The sequence below is a fragment of the Elephas maximus genome, chromosome 13 (genome assembly GCF_024166365.1).
Source record: "Elephas maximus indicus isolate mEleMax1 chromosome 13, mEleMax1 primary haplotype, whole genome shotgun sequence".
NCBI lineage: Eukaryota > Metazoa > Chordata > Mammalia > Proboscidea > Elephantidae > Elephas > Elephas maximus.
This window is the reverse complement of record NC_064831.1, coordinates 66,959,488-66,974,353: the sequence shown is the minus strand read 5'-3', so window position 1 is coordinate 66,974,353 and position 14,866 is coordinate 66,959,488. Positions and strand designations below refer to the sequence as shown.

At 39.7% G+C, this 14,866-nt stretch overlaps 1 protein-coding gene across 13 annotated transcripts in view; it reads right to left on the bottom strand.

Annotated features, from left to right (window-relative positions):
• Positions 1–14,866, bottom strand: part of SCAPER (S-phase cyclin A associated protein in the ER) — a 495,697-nt gene that overhangs the window by 176,658 nt on the left and 304,173 nt on the right. For all 13 annotated transcript variants that reach the window (XM_049852841.1, XM_049852843.1, XM_049852837.1 and 10 more), the window contains one exon: positions 252–367. In XM_049852841.1, coding sequence (XP_049708798.1) covers positions 252–367 — 116 coding nt within the window. The remainder of the gene's footprint in view (positions 1–251; positions 368–14,866) is intronic.

Genomic DNA, 14,866 nt, shown 5'->3' with positions numbered 1-14,866 from the left:
ATCAATTCTTGATGTAGGATTAGAGCAGGTCATAGACCAAAGAGATTTCCTTTATAAGGTTCTTTAGGCTCAATTTGAATTTTGTAAGGGAAGTCAAGCACCTCTGTTTTTCTCCCTAATGGGAAGTGTAAGCTTTTGCTATTCAAGCCTGAATAAACATACAATTTTCTTGTGGTCCCCCATATGGAAACCATAGGGCAGAAACGACTCACAAATGAAACGTGAAAGACAGATTAAAAAACTATACTTACTTAGGAGGAATTCGTGAAACTGTGTTCACATTTGTGACTGGGACCACTACTTGAAGGATGTGTTCAAGAGCTGTTAATCCACCAGCAACTTGAAATGCAATCTGATCTGCCACATTCTAGACAGAAAGACAAATAGAAATTAGCCCAACTCCCCAGGCATAAAATTATAGCTAAATAAAATATGTAGTTGTAGTTCGAGACATTCTGTTTATTCAATTATTCTACAAATATTTACTGAATGCTTCCTCAGCGCTAGTACTGTAGGTCAACAGTAAAAAACCCATTGCCGTCAAGTTGATTTTGACTCATAGTGACCCTACAGGGCAGAGTAAAACTGCCCCACAGGGTTTCCAAGGAGCACCTGGTGGATTCAAACTGCCAACCTTTTGCTTAGCAGCTATAGCTCTTAACCACTATGCCACCAGAGTTTCCAGGCCAATAGTAGTGAACATAACAGACATGATTGCTGTCCTCCATGAAGCTTAAATAAAGACTAGTGGATGAGGCCAATGCTAATCAGGTGATTACAAATAAAATGATTTCAATTATGACAAGTGTCTTGTAGAAAAGCAAAAGATGCTCTGAGAATAATGGTGGAACCAATTATATATGGGGCAAAGTCAGGATAGGCTTCTGTGAAAAAGTTGAGATGTCAAGACAACTCAGAGAAAGGGGAAAGACAGAGGGAAAAACCATTTTATGTAAAAAAAAAAAAAAAAACTTAGCAATACTTTTAAAAACCAGATTATTTTGTAATCTTAATTATCACTTAACAAGATAAATTGACTTCCACAAAGCATTTCCTCTGCTACAACTTTTTTCTTCAGCAACACAAGATAATCTGATATTCAAGCATTTAGTTATACTCCCTTTTTTAAATGCTATTTCAGGTATTTTAGGAAGTGTTTTAAGTCTCAACTATGATAATCTTAGATCTCAAACTATGATAATTTCTATATAATTTCTGAATTGTGTACAATTCTTATGGGAAGGAATCTTGCAAGTCCTTTGCAGCCTTCCAGCACAGGAGGGCAAGGATGAGCCTATGCTACACTGTACTTCTTTTTTAAGCCTACATGGAATCACTGCATCATACCTTTGGGGGGGAGGAAAAAAAGGCAACTGCCTCCATTACAACAGTACCTTACATTTCTTCTTGTAGTATTCTACAGTTTGCTCAATTTTGAAACTTCCCTGAAATATTGTTTTTGTTGGGTGGTGGGACGGAGGTGAAGGGGATGTGAGCATACGTAGGCTTTGCCGTGGCAGACATGTTTGCCTGATTCTTCTGATGCTCTCAGCACAATGCTCTGCCTGCCTCCTGTATATGTACTGTGTTTGGTAGTATAATCAAGTGCATATCTTAAATGCTCAACTGCTCATTCCTTATGTGCAATAAAATATATTTTGAGACTACAATAAGTTCATAGTGAAAGCCAGGTGAGAGTTCAGTTTTAATATTAATAATGTCAATAATTTGTTATTAATAACAAAGATTGTTTCTTTGCACTAAAACTAACAATCCAAAAATTGCAAAACCCAGGTGCTCAATAATTTGCTGTTATAATGCTGTTACTACTTTCTTCTTATGCTAGTATGTAAACATAATTCAAAAAAATAATAACCTTTATATTACCATGCAATATACGCAGAGAAAATTGTACTAATCATAGCCATACAGCTGTCTGAGTTATGACAAACTGAACACAACTGTGTAACAAATCCAAGATTAAAAAAAATAAAGTCTTATAACATGACACAATTCCCTATACCCAAAACCCATTCACTCTCTCTACCTCTTGCCTAAATATAAAGGCTATCCTGACTTTTAAAATCATAGATTCATTTTGTCTTTTAAAATTTATAAAAATAACATCATACTTTATATATTCTATTGTAATCTGCTTCTTTTGCTCAACTGTTTCTAAATTTATCCACATTACTGCCTACAGTGATATTTTATTCATTTCCTGGCTGTATAGTATTCTCTTGTCTTATTATATCCCAACTTATTTAAATGTTTCACTGCTTACTGACATTTGGGCTGTTTTCACTTTGAAGCTCTGGGCAACGCTGCTTTAAAACATTCTGTACATGTACTTTGGGTACATGTGATATACAGTTACATTGGGTACATGTTTAGGAGTGGAACTGCTGGATTACAGAGCGTGCACAGGTTCAGCTCTATTGTTGTTCTGTTGTTAGGTGCCTTCAGGTAGGTTCCGACTCATAGCGACCCTATGTACCACAGAATGAAACACTGCCCAGTCCTGCGTCATGCTCACAATTGTTATGCTTGAGCCCATTGTTGCAGCCACTGTGTCAATCCATCTCACTGAGGGTCATCCTCTTTTCCGCTGACCCTGTACTTTATCAAGCATGATGCCCTTCTCCAGGGACTGATCCCTCCTGACAACACGTCCAAAGTATGTAAGATGCAGTCTCGCCATCCTTGCTTCCAAGGAGCGTTCTGGTTGTACTTCTTCTAAGACAGATGTTTGTTCTCTTGGCAGTCCACGGTATGCTCAATATTCTTTGCTAACACCACAATTCAAAGGCATCAATTCTTCTTCCTTCTTTCTTATTCATTATCCAGTTTTCGCATGCAAAAGATGCGACTGAAAATACAATGGTTTGGGTCAGGTGCACCTTAGTCTTCAAGGTGACATCTTTGCTTTTCAACACTTTAAAGGGGTCTTTCACAGCAGATTTGTGCAACACAAGGTGTCTTTTGATTCCTGACTGCTGCTTCCATGGGTGTTCACTGTGGGTCCAAGTAAAATGAAATGCTGGACAACTTCAATCATTTCTCCATTTATCATGGTGTTGCTTATTGATCCAGTTGTGAAGACTGTTTTCTTTGTGTTGAGGTGTAATCCGTACAGAAGGCTGTGGTCTTTGGTCTTCATTAGTAAGTGCTTCAAGTCCTCTTCACTTTCAACAAGCAAGGTTGTATTATCTGCATATTGCAGGTTGTTAATGAGTCTTCCTCCAATCCTGACGCCCTGTTCTTCTTCATACAGTCCAGTTTCTCAGGTTATTTGCTCAGCATACAGACTAAAGAGGTATGGTGAAAGAATACAACCCTGACGCAAACCTTTCTTGACTTTAAATCACACAGTGCCCCCTTACTCTGTTCGAACAACTGCCTCTTGATCTATGTACAGGTCCTCATGAGCACAATTAAGTGTTCTGGAATTTCCTTTTTTCACAATTTTATCCATAATTTGTTATGATCTACACAGTCGAATTCCTTTGCATAGTCAATAAAACACAGGTAAACATCCTTCTGGTATCCTCTGCTTTCAGCCAGGATCCATCTGACATCAGCAATGATATCCCTGGTTCCACATTCTCTTCTGAATCTAGGCTGAATCTCTGGCAGTTCCCTGTCGATGTACTGCTACAGCTATTTTTGAATGATCTTCAGCAAAATTTTACTTGTGTGCGATATTAATGATATCGTTCAATAATTTCTGTATTCGGTTGGATCACCTTTCTTGGGGATAGGCATAAATATGGATCTCTTCCAGTCAGTTGGCCAGGAAGCTGTCTTCCAAATTTCTTGACACCGTTTGTTGAATAATCAACTCTATTAGATATGGTAAGACAATTTTCTAACGTGTTTGTAACAATTTGTGTACACACTGCAGTGTATGATAATTCCACATCCTCACCAAAACTTAATTTATCAGTCTTTCACTCTCTTTAACTTTAGCCATTCTAATGGGTGTGTGCTGGTATTTTACTGCGGTTTTTACTTGCTTTCTCCTGATGACTAATGATGTAGAAGAGCTTACTATTTGTGTGTATTTGTTTTGTAAACTGAGGTATAATTTACAATTGGGTGAAAGGCTCGGATTTTAAATATATGGTCAATCAAATCTGAAGAATGTTTATCAAGTCCTGAACATTTCCATCATTCCAGAAAGTTCCTTCATGTACCTTTCCTAGTCAATCCCTCCTCCTGAAAACGAACACTGATGTGATTTACAATACCACAGGCTAGTTTTGTCTATTCTAGAATTTCATATATATGAGATCATAGAGTATGTATCAATATTTTCTGAATTTAGGAATACTTTCTGGATTTAATTTGGTTCGACTGGTTTAAGTGGTTATGCCATCAGCAGTTCTACTAGTGCCAGGCCTTGCATACTGCTGAAGCCTCTGAAGCCTAGGGAAATGGCAGAAGGACTCTGTGTCAAGATGGACAAATGAGCACACACACACACACACACACATACCTTCTTTCTTCTTATACTAAAAAAAGGAATTATAGATAAAATACTTTAAAATCTTAAAAAATACATAGCCACATTAAAAAATAAATGGAGGGACTAAACCAAAAGGAAAGAAGTTTCCTGAATAAACTGAATGCTTCGGAGGCCAGTGTAGTAGGGGCAGGGGTCTGGCGACCATGGTTTCAGGGGACATCTCAGTCAATTGGCATAATAAAATCTATTAAGAAAACATTCTGCATCCCACTTTGAAGAGTGGCGTCTGGAGTCTTAAATGCTAGCAAGCAGCCATTTAAGATGCATCAATTGGTCTCAACCCACCTGGATCAAAGGAGAATGAAGAACACCAAGGACACAAGGTGATTACGAGCCCAAGAGACAGAAAGGGCCACATGAACCAGCGACTACATCATCCTGAGACCAGAAGAACTAGATGGTGCCCGGCTATAACCGATGACTGCCCTGACAGGGAACACAACAGAGAACCCCTGAGGAAGCAGGAGAGCAGTGGGATGCAGACCCCAAATTCTCATAAGACCAGACTAAATGGTCTGACTGAGACTAGAAGGACCCCAGTGGTCATGGCCCCCAGACCTTCTGTTGGCCCAGGACAGGAACCATTCCCGAAGCCAACTCTTCAGACATGAATTGGACTGGACAATGGGTTGGAGAGGGATGCTGGTGAGGAGTGAGCTTCTTGGATCAGGTGGACACTTGAGACTATGTTGGCATCTCCTGCCTGGAGGGCAGATGAGAGGGTGGAGGGGATTAGAAGCTGGCGAAATGGACATGAAAAGAGAGAGTGGAGGGAGAGAGCGGGCTGTCTCATTAGGGGGAGAGTAATTGGGAGTGTGTAGCAAGGTGTATATGGGTTTTTGTGTGAGAGGCTGACTTGATTTGTAAACTTTCACTTAAAGCACAATAACAATTATTAAAAAAATAAACGGAAAATCTCTGTAAGGCAAGGAGAGAGAAGAACCTCATAGTAACACACAAAGCAAGAGTCCAATTTTTAGCAGATTCTCAAAAGTTCATTAACCCTTCTAGAGTCTTCCCTTTCCCTCAACTTTCACACTGATTCAGGCTCCGAGTTCTGATGATTCTACTTCTTTTATAACTCTTGACTCTTGCTTCTTCTATCCACGCCCACTGCTACAGTGTCAGTACAGGCTCTCAGGCTTTTTTGCCTGAGGTACTGCAGCAGCCTCCTAATTAGCATCCCTGGGTTCAGAATCACCCCACACCATTCCATTCTCTAGAGTGGTGCTTCCCAAACTCTCTTAAATAAAAGCTCAGGGTTTTCTAGTTTCCACTTTTTGCTAGACTAAGACTTTTGTGAAATACAATACAAATGAGACACTGGAAAAAATGGGGGAAAAGGTATATTAAATATTTTAATATATAACACATTTTAATATATAACAAAACAAAGTTACTCTGTCAATTTTGTAAAGCTTACTCTTGATTTGTGTACTTATTCATCATGTTCTGGTAAAAGTATATCTACAGATACTGGAGTGTGGACCCCATGTTAAGGAGTCCTGCTCTCGAAGTCTGCATATGCAATGAGGATTATATTCTAAAGAGTAAATCTAACCATGTCACTGCCTCCCTTAAAGCACTTCAGTGGCTTCTTCCTCATAGTCCACAGAATGAGACCCAAATTCCTTAGCATGATATTCTGAATTCAGTCCTTCTCTAACAGTCTCCTTCTCTGCTATAGCCCTGTCTCTCGCTTGACCAATTCCCCAGTGGCCCATGTTCCTTCATGCCTCCATGCTTCTGCACATACTGTTCTTTTCCAGAAGGGATGATCCTCTGGCTTTGCACCTGCGTAACCCCATTAAACTCTGAGCTTCCTGAGATCGTGGTCCATGTCTGCTTCATTACCACATCCTCAACCCTTAGCACAGGGGATTGTAGTCAGTAAGCAGTTCAATCAATGGGTGAATAATGGTTTTGAAGAAGGCAGGCTGACAAAGATCCTTTTACATGATTTTAACTCTGGAAACATAGGTAGTCAATAATTTTTCTGTATGATCCCAGGATAAAATCCCCCATCCCTGTTATTGTGTTTGCCTCACAGGATAGTTTTTCACCAGAACTGATAGCTTCATGACCAAAAAATGAGATTCAGTTGTTCAAGATTGAAGGACATGTTCAGCTTGAACCTCCTTAACAACCATCAAGGGAGGAAGTAAACTCTTCACTTGCACTCCATTTTGGTATGAAGTCTTTATATATTGACATCTCTCAACTCAAAAACAAAGATATCACATCTCAAGCCAAGCAGATGCACCAGTTGTCCCCAGAGAAAGAAGAATGGCTGCTGTTCCTGTAGATCTTTCCACAACGAGAGGGAACTGGAGCAACATTGCAGAAGTGGAGGGAAAAATGACTGAGTAAAAGCAGACCATTTTAATGTATACATCTATGCCTAAAAAAAATAAAACAAACCTCAAAGTCTTTAATGCAGTGCCAACAACATGTGACCTCTTGAAAAACTTAAGACATAGGCTCTAATAGACATTAAGCAGGAAAAAATATGCCAATTTTAGGAAGATAAAGGCCATTGAAAGCCAATTTTTTACTAATGTATTATTGAAAGTTGAAGTTTTTAATTTATCATTTGCAGCTTTTCAAGGAAATAAAAGCAAAAAGCAAAAGCAACTGTGAAATAATCTCACAAACCTCCCCTTAAGGTCAAAGAGGGTTCTGGCTACGTGTACTTCAGGGTAGAGACACAACAAGTCACCTTTGGGATCTCTTTCAAAGAGCATGGGTGATGGAAACATTGTTCAGTAACTTCCTCAACTTCTCTTTCATGCCCCGCATGAACTCCTATTCATTCCAGCATCTCTGTTCTACCTCAGGGCCCCATCCTCTCTTGTCTGTGTGCTCCTCAAGAGTGAAGCAGTCCCAGTCCTGTTGGGTGAATGACTAAATAAATAAAAGGAAAGACTTTTCTCAGACAACAAAAATGTCCTTGTGAGATACGAGAGATTAGCACAATAGAAGTATTTGAGCATAATAAGGAAGAGTATCCCAATGGATCCCACTCCCTAACACAGTGCAAATCAACAGCTCTTCCCCGTCTATAAATAAAGGCAGATGAAACAATTCTATGATATTCAAAATGACTTATTCACTTCATTGGGGGAAAACGAAAAAAGTCAAGCTGCCTCAATGATGGGCTTCTAAAACGCAAAAATTAAGAAGAAGAAAACCTTTGGAGGTGTGTGACACGAAACGCTTTATATGCAAATCAAAAAAGGCAATCACATTTACACAACACTCCAGGGAGACTTAAAGGATGCAAAAAGTCTCCCATCTTCTCTTTCCCTCCACTCCCACCACACTAACTTCCTACACCAATCACCTGGCACTTCTTCTACACTGCTCTCTTTTCATTCCTGGATGCCTTACCACCACAATCTAACTGGATGCTCCTCAAGGACATTGCTTATACTTGTTCCTATTCTTCTCAGAGTCTAGAAAAAAGTACACTAAAAAAAAAAAAAAAATTGCCATCAAGTCGATTTCGACTCATAGTGACCCTATAGGACAGAGTAGAACTGCCCCATAGAGTTTCCAAGGAGCACCTGGTGGATTTGAACTGCCGACTTTTTGGTTAGCAGTTGATTGATCTTTTAGTTAGCAGCTGAGGTCTTAACCACTACACCACCAGGGCTCCACACTAAAAATATTTAACCGTAATTATCCTCTCCATTCAAACTGCCACCTTCTCAATTTGTATCTAATGTTCAAATGCTATCTATCAATCCTTCAAGACCCAGATCAAATGTTGCTTCTTCCATGAAGCCTTTCCTGATCTCCTCAACTAAAGTCAAAGCTCTCTGTGGATTTAACTGTAATTCTCTTGTGGCCTTTGTAACTTTCGACTTTATTCCAGAGTTATCTGTGTTCATGTACTAGACTGTTAAGCCCAAACTCTCCTCTCTCTGCATTCCCATCTACGGTCAAGTATAGGATGCACATACTGTAGGCACCGAGCAAGGGTTTGCTGAATGATTTAAAAATTTCTCTTCCTTTCTAGAAAGGTGAACTAGGTACTTTTCTTTTTCCCTTTTACCCCTTTTCCAAATACTCTGAAATCAGCCACATGAAATTGGAGAAAAAAAATTTTTTTTTCATAAAGAGCTTTATCATTCTAATTTAGTTGAAAGAAAAAAATACCTCTAAAGTTGAAATGTGTGGCTTTACTTATGTACCTGGCATAACACCTTGACAGCTCTGCCTTCCCCTGATCTCTCCCACTGTGAGACTGACACCTGACTAACAGGATTAGCAGCTCCATTCTAATAACCCAGCTTAGCTAAAGGCCGGCATAAATAAATAAATAAATAAGAGCCTCAATCTGAAGTACATGGCCTGGGAATCCATCCAATTATTAACTAGAGTAACTGTTATTACCTCTCGCAATCAAAGGAGAGGCAGCTGTTAATCTTTGGTGGTTTGCAAAGGCTGGTGGCCTTTGTACTTGACTTCTCCGTAGACAGTAATTATGTTCTTTGTGATCAGGGAAGAAGGCCTTCCCAGCCTTTTAGACAGAGGTGGCAGATGGGGAAAACTGTGTGCATGTTCATTAGCAGGAGAGGCTAGATTTGTTCTGAGCATCTGTGGTACCTTAAGACCTATTTAGAGATAATACAAGTAGGTTTTGGCAAGTCCATAAATTCAGAACTCAGTAGCCCAATTTATAAAGATGAGAAGATCTTGAAGTGAATTTCTTAATGGCTGTTTCACCCTCATGGAAAACTTCAAACACTTAAAGGATACCATCTCTTCTCCTCTATCCTTACTGTTAGCTTAAAAGAAGCACGCATAATGAACTGATACTCCTTTTACTATTGTATATTTTTTTCTTTCTAAGCTTTCTAACGGCTAGCTTCTTCCTATCCCTATAACCTACATAAATGTCTGCGCTAAGCTTTGCAGCTGTAGGCACTAATACTTGAAAGGACTCAGGTTCTGGAGTCAAGGGTATCGCAAGGGTGAAATTATAAACCTGTGGGAATGTGGTGCCAAAAAGGAGTGAAATCATAACCTACAGTTTGAGAGACTTAGGTAATAAGGTAAGTGGGGCTGAGAGAGTCTGGAAAAGCTTTCTCAAGATCAGAGGAACTATTCTTTGCAATGCTAATCAGAACTTGGACCCTTTGGAAGGCTCTCCCTCAGGGAGAGCTGAATTGTGGCATTTCTGACCCGTTTGGACTAAGAGAAGTGGGGGCAGGGTGAGTGCGAGGGGATGATGCATGCAGGAACGAAAGAATGAAAGCAGAACACAAGACTCGTGCGCTCATTTTCTTTCTTTTTTAAAACATGTTACGAGACAGATGACCAAAGATCAAAGATTTGTGTATAGAGTTCACTATCACAATCCAACAAAACTCATAATAAAGTTATTTTGATATCCCTCATCCTCAAGCTCTCCAAAGCTGCCAAGTGGCAGGCACTGGGCCAGGCCCAGTATTTGCAGTCTAGTGAGACACAGACATAAAAATACGTAAACATAACACAGTGAGATAAATGTTGTAATGAGAAGATGTACAAGAGCTCTATGAGCAGTGAAGAAGTGATTCCTTTCACTTCTCAAGGACACATGGATGCCAATGTGGACAGTTTCCTGAGCTATCATGCTATCAAAGTAAAAGACAAAGGACCCAAAGCCAAGGACCTCTGTATAAAGCTCTTTGCGCAACTCCTTTATACTCCCACCTTTCCCAACTGCTAGGGTTAGTTTATAGCAGGACCGGAAGATTCTTAACCACAGCAGTTCCTGTCTTTGTTCTTGCATCTCAAGAGTTCTAAGATTTGGAGGCAAAGAAACTCAGGACCATCAGACCAAGGAAAATCTGCTTTGGGCAAGGGGGTGATACGAATCATGAACCAGTAACACCGACAAACTCCTCTAGGTCTAGCAGCTCTCAGGGGCCAGGACGTTACAGCTCAGAGGCTTTTCTCCTCTGGGATGTCAAGAAAAGGGAGAGGAATATTCCTGCAGCCTGCTGTTCTCTATCATAATGCCTGTGGTTCTTCACTGATTTTCTAGTTATTTAATATTAAGTTAGACTGCATCAATTATAGTATATTTACTTAATCACAAATTAGTCTGAGTTCTCTGATGACTGGGGTTATGTTAATATTGTGCCTAGCAAAAGGTAGTTGTTCAATAAATGTTTGCTGAATCAAAGAATAAGGGTATAATCCAATTTCTGGGGGCCCTCCTTACGCACTAGAAATGTCCTTAAGTGGAGAGAGAACCTATCAATCATCATGAAAAAGAAGAGGCTTAGGAATACCTATGTGCCTGGAAAAGTCAAGGTAAGACTATGAGTAAACTAAAAACCGTGGAAGAGGCTACCTGTGCTGACAAGGGAAGGCAGACCTGGGTTTCAGGCCTGCCTAAAAGAGACAAACCCAGAAAGGAGAGGCCAGAGACATGACATGAGGGCCAACTACAGGACTTTTACCAACCAACTTTGCTTACATCTTGCTCTGCTCATTTTGGCATCATTTTTTTGCCCTATTCTTGGGGAAAATAGTAACCAGATTCTTCTATGCCCTTAAGGAGGAGGAAGGGAGAGCAACTTTAAGAAGTAAAGGAACCCAAACTTTTCTCAAAGCACCACCCTGGACAGCTACTGAGAGCGACCTTACTGAGCAACTTACTGAGTGCTTACCATGTGGCAAGTCTGGGGTTATTATCTCATATAAACTCTCACAACAACCAGTGAGGCAGGAAATCATTATCCCCTCTATGTAGATAATGGGAGTCAGGTCACTGCTCAAGTTTATAGAGCCCAAAGTGGCAGAGCTGGGGACTGTGTCCAGGTTTATCTGACTTCTGAGTGTGTGATGAGTCTACACCAAGAATGTAGTGGAAAATTTAGTGTGTGGCAGTAGGTATGTGTTTTGACTTTTGACACACTTCTCACTAAATATACCAATTTTGTAAAATTCTGGACTCAATACTATTTAAAAAATTTTTTAACTTAAAATTTTTAAAACTAATTTTATCGTGGCAAAACATACGTAACACAAAACTTGCCACTCTAACCAATTTAAAGCATACAAATCAGTGATATTAATTACATTCACAACATTGTACAACCACTACCACTAACCACCTCCAAGCTTTTTCATCACCCAAATACAAACTCAGTCATCTATTAAGGAATAACTAACTCCTCGTTCCTCCCTCCCACCCAAGCCCCTCGTAACTATGGATCTGCTTTTGCCTCTATGCATATGCCTATTCTAGACACTTCCTATAAGGGAGATCACATAATATTTGTCCTTTTCTGTCTGACTTATTTCACTTAGTACTATGTTTTCAAGCTTCATTCATGTCATAGCATGTATCAGAACTTCATTTCTCTTTATGGCTGAATAACATTCCCTTTTATGTATAGTGATTAAGCACACGGCTGCCAACCAAAAGGTCAGCAGTTCAAACCCACCAGCAACTCCAAGGGAGAAAGATGTGGCAGTCTGCTTCCATCAAGTTCAATTCATTGCCATCGAGTTGATTCCGACTCATAGTGACCCTATAGCCTTGGAAATCCTGAGGCAGTTCTACTCTGTCCTATAGGGTCACTATGAGTCGGTATGGACTAGATGGCAATGGGTTTAATTAGTGATAAGAAAGGACTTCTGTCATTTTGCTATTTGTTTTCTGAGTATCTTATACCTTTTTTGCCCCTCTTTTCCTCCCATACTGCTTTCTTTTGAGTTTAATTTTTTTTTTTTTATTAAACAATTTTGATACTTTTTTCCTTTCCTTTTGTGTAAATTTTAAAGATATTTTCCTCGCGGCTAACATGGGGATTACACTTGACATCTTAAATTTATAACAATCTAAAAACTTTTGATTTTGAAATAATTTTAGATTTATAGAAAACTCTCAAGAGAGTTCCTATATGCCTTAACCCAGCTTTCTCTAATTTAACATCTTACATAACCACGTTATGTTCATCAAAACTAAGAAATTACATTGTTACTATACTATTAACCAAACGATAGCCTTTATTTGGATTTCCATAGTTTTTCCACTGAAGGCTCTTCTCTGCTCCAGGATCAAATTTAGGATGCCATGATGCATTTAGCTTAACCCTATTTTGAAGACAAGGTGAAGCTACTCTTAGCTTTTTACTTTTTGCGTTAAAAGAGGAATCCTGAGCTCTTTCGTATTAGTATTCACTAGCAGGGCAAAAAAAAAAAAAAAATTCTTGAAATAATCCAGACTCAGAGAATGTAAAGGAATGCCAAGTTTGACCATCACAAGTAAATAAAAAAGGAAATGAAAGAACTAACTAGATTCTAAGGGACTGAAATATGAGTAGCTCCTTTACCTGGTGGTGCAGTTCTTGAGACTGTCAGGAAATGGGAAGAAATGTGTACACAGCAGGAGGGAAGCAGGCCTTGGGTGAGGCGGGAGGGAATGTGGGACGAGGGTTAGAAGAGACCCCAGGTGGCCCAAAATGGACTCCCTGCAGCTCTCACCCCAACTGGCCTTCAATACTGTTCTCAGCTAGGGCAGTCTTTGAAAACCCTTTCCTTTCTGAATGTTAGCGAATTGGAAGTCATTTCTGTAGGCTCTGCTACCAACTTCAGCACATAGTCTGCCTCCAAGTCTTTAGAGTATACCTTTCCCAGCTCGTGCCCATGGTAGAATATTTATTGCAAGACTTTTTCAAGAAGCAGCTAGGTTAAAAGCCTTGTGATAGGGCACTAAAAAGTCAAGCACAACTTATTTTAGAAATGGTTCTGCTAGAAAGCACTGGGCCTGCTTAATTTAGTGCAGAGGAAATGAAAGAGGGAAATGGCTAGTGACAGGCAATGTCAGAGTTTTTTCAGGTGGATTATCTGGAGCCTGCTCTCTGCTTTAGGCTCTCCTGTTCTCTAGCATCTAAAAGAAGAAAAGAATCAGTACAAACCGTTATTTATGAGGCTGCCTGATTCAAGTAAGGAGGCAAAAACGAGCAGCTTTGCAGATCTGGGGGACTTCAAGATACCCATACTAACTGACACTTTGATCATGGATGAAAACTGCTAAACGATGTAGAGTTTCTGTTCTCCGTTAAAATACCTCGAACGATACCTTTTTATGTGGAAAAAAGTGTGAAGGGCTTTTTCAGGATATCTGGTCCTTCTTCTTCATTTTGCCAAAGCAAACGTGATCAAATGTTTCCTGCAGAGTTAATACTGCCCCACTGGATTCTGCCAGCAGAGTTGCTCTATGCTACTACTTTTAGATAAAAAAATGGTGAGGATATAACAAGGCCTTTACTAAAGGTGAATGAGAATGTTTAAACGTCTGCTTATTCAAGGCAAACAAAGTTCTGAGGAATTGTTAAGTCTAAAGAACAGTGGACTGTTACAGAATCTTACATCTTTATGAGAAGGCAAATATAAATTCCCTTCTCTTTATAAGAAACACTCAAGTCCGTTAGAAATGTGATGATTAATCTATATTTATATAAAGCCTTTAGTCTGGAGTCTGAAATAGGTTCTAGCTTTAAATCAGCATGCAAGTTCATATCTTCACAATAGGGGAGAAGTACAGTTATCATATGGAAATTTAAAAAAAAAAAAAAAAAAATCATATGGAAAAGAAACGTAAAAATCCTAAAAAGACCCTGTATCTCTGAAGACTTTCATATGTAAACATTAATGGCACACAATTCCAGGAGGCCTTTTTGGCAGCATGGGGGAGGCGGCTAAGATCCGAGAAGGATAAGCAGAAATGATGTACTGGGGGCGGGAGGGTGGGGGGGACAGGTAGAAAGTCCCTTGCCCTACCAGCTATAGCCCGGTACCATAAGTGCCCTCCTCTAGACTGTGAGCCCCCTGTGGGCACAGACTGTCTTATTCACCATTCAGAGGCTGTTATGTTAGCACAGGGGCTGAGAGCATGGCCTATGGAGTGATTCTGCCATAGTTTGAATCTCAACTCTCCCACTTAAGAGCCATATAATGTCAGCCAAGTTACTGATCCTCTTGATGCCTCAGTGTTCTTATTCATAAAATAAAGCTCATAATTCCCACCTCAAGTTGTTCCTGAGAGGATTAAATAAATTAATCCAGGTAAATGTTGGTGATCATCATCATCACCTTCGTATTGCCCCCCTTTTCCAACTATCTAGCATACTGTCATCAAATAAATTTTAGTTCCCACCTCCTGAGGGTTCACGACTTTTTTTAGGCTTCACATTTCACTTTAATTCATTCAATGCTACATAATACCCATAAAAGTAGACACTTAGTGACTTTCGGATACAGGGCAAGGGAATACGGCCTAGACAGGTCCTGGGATCTTTGTGATATCTCAAAATTGCACTACAGTATGAT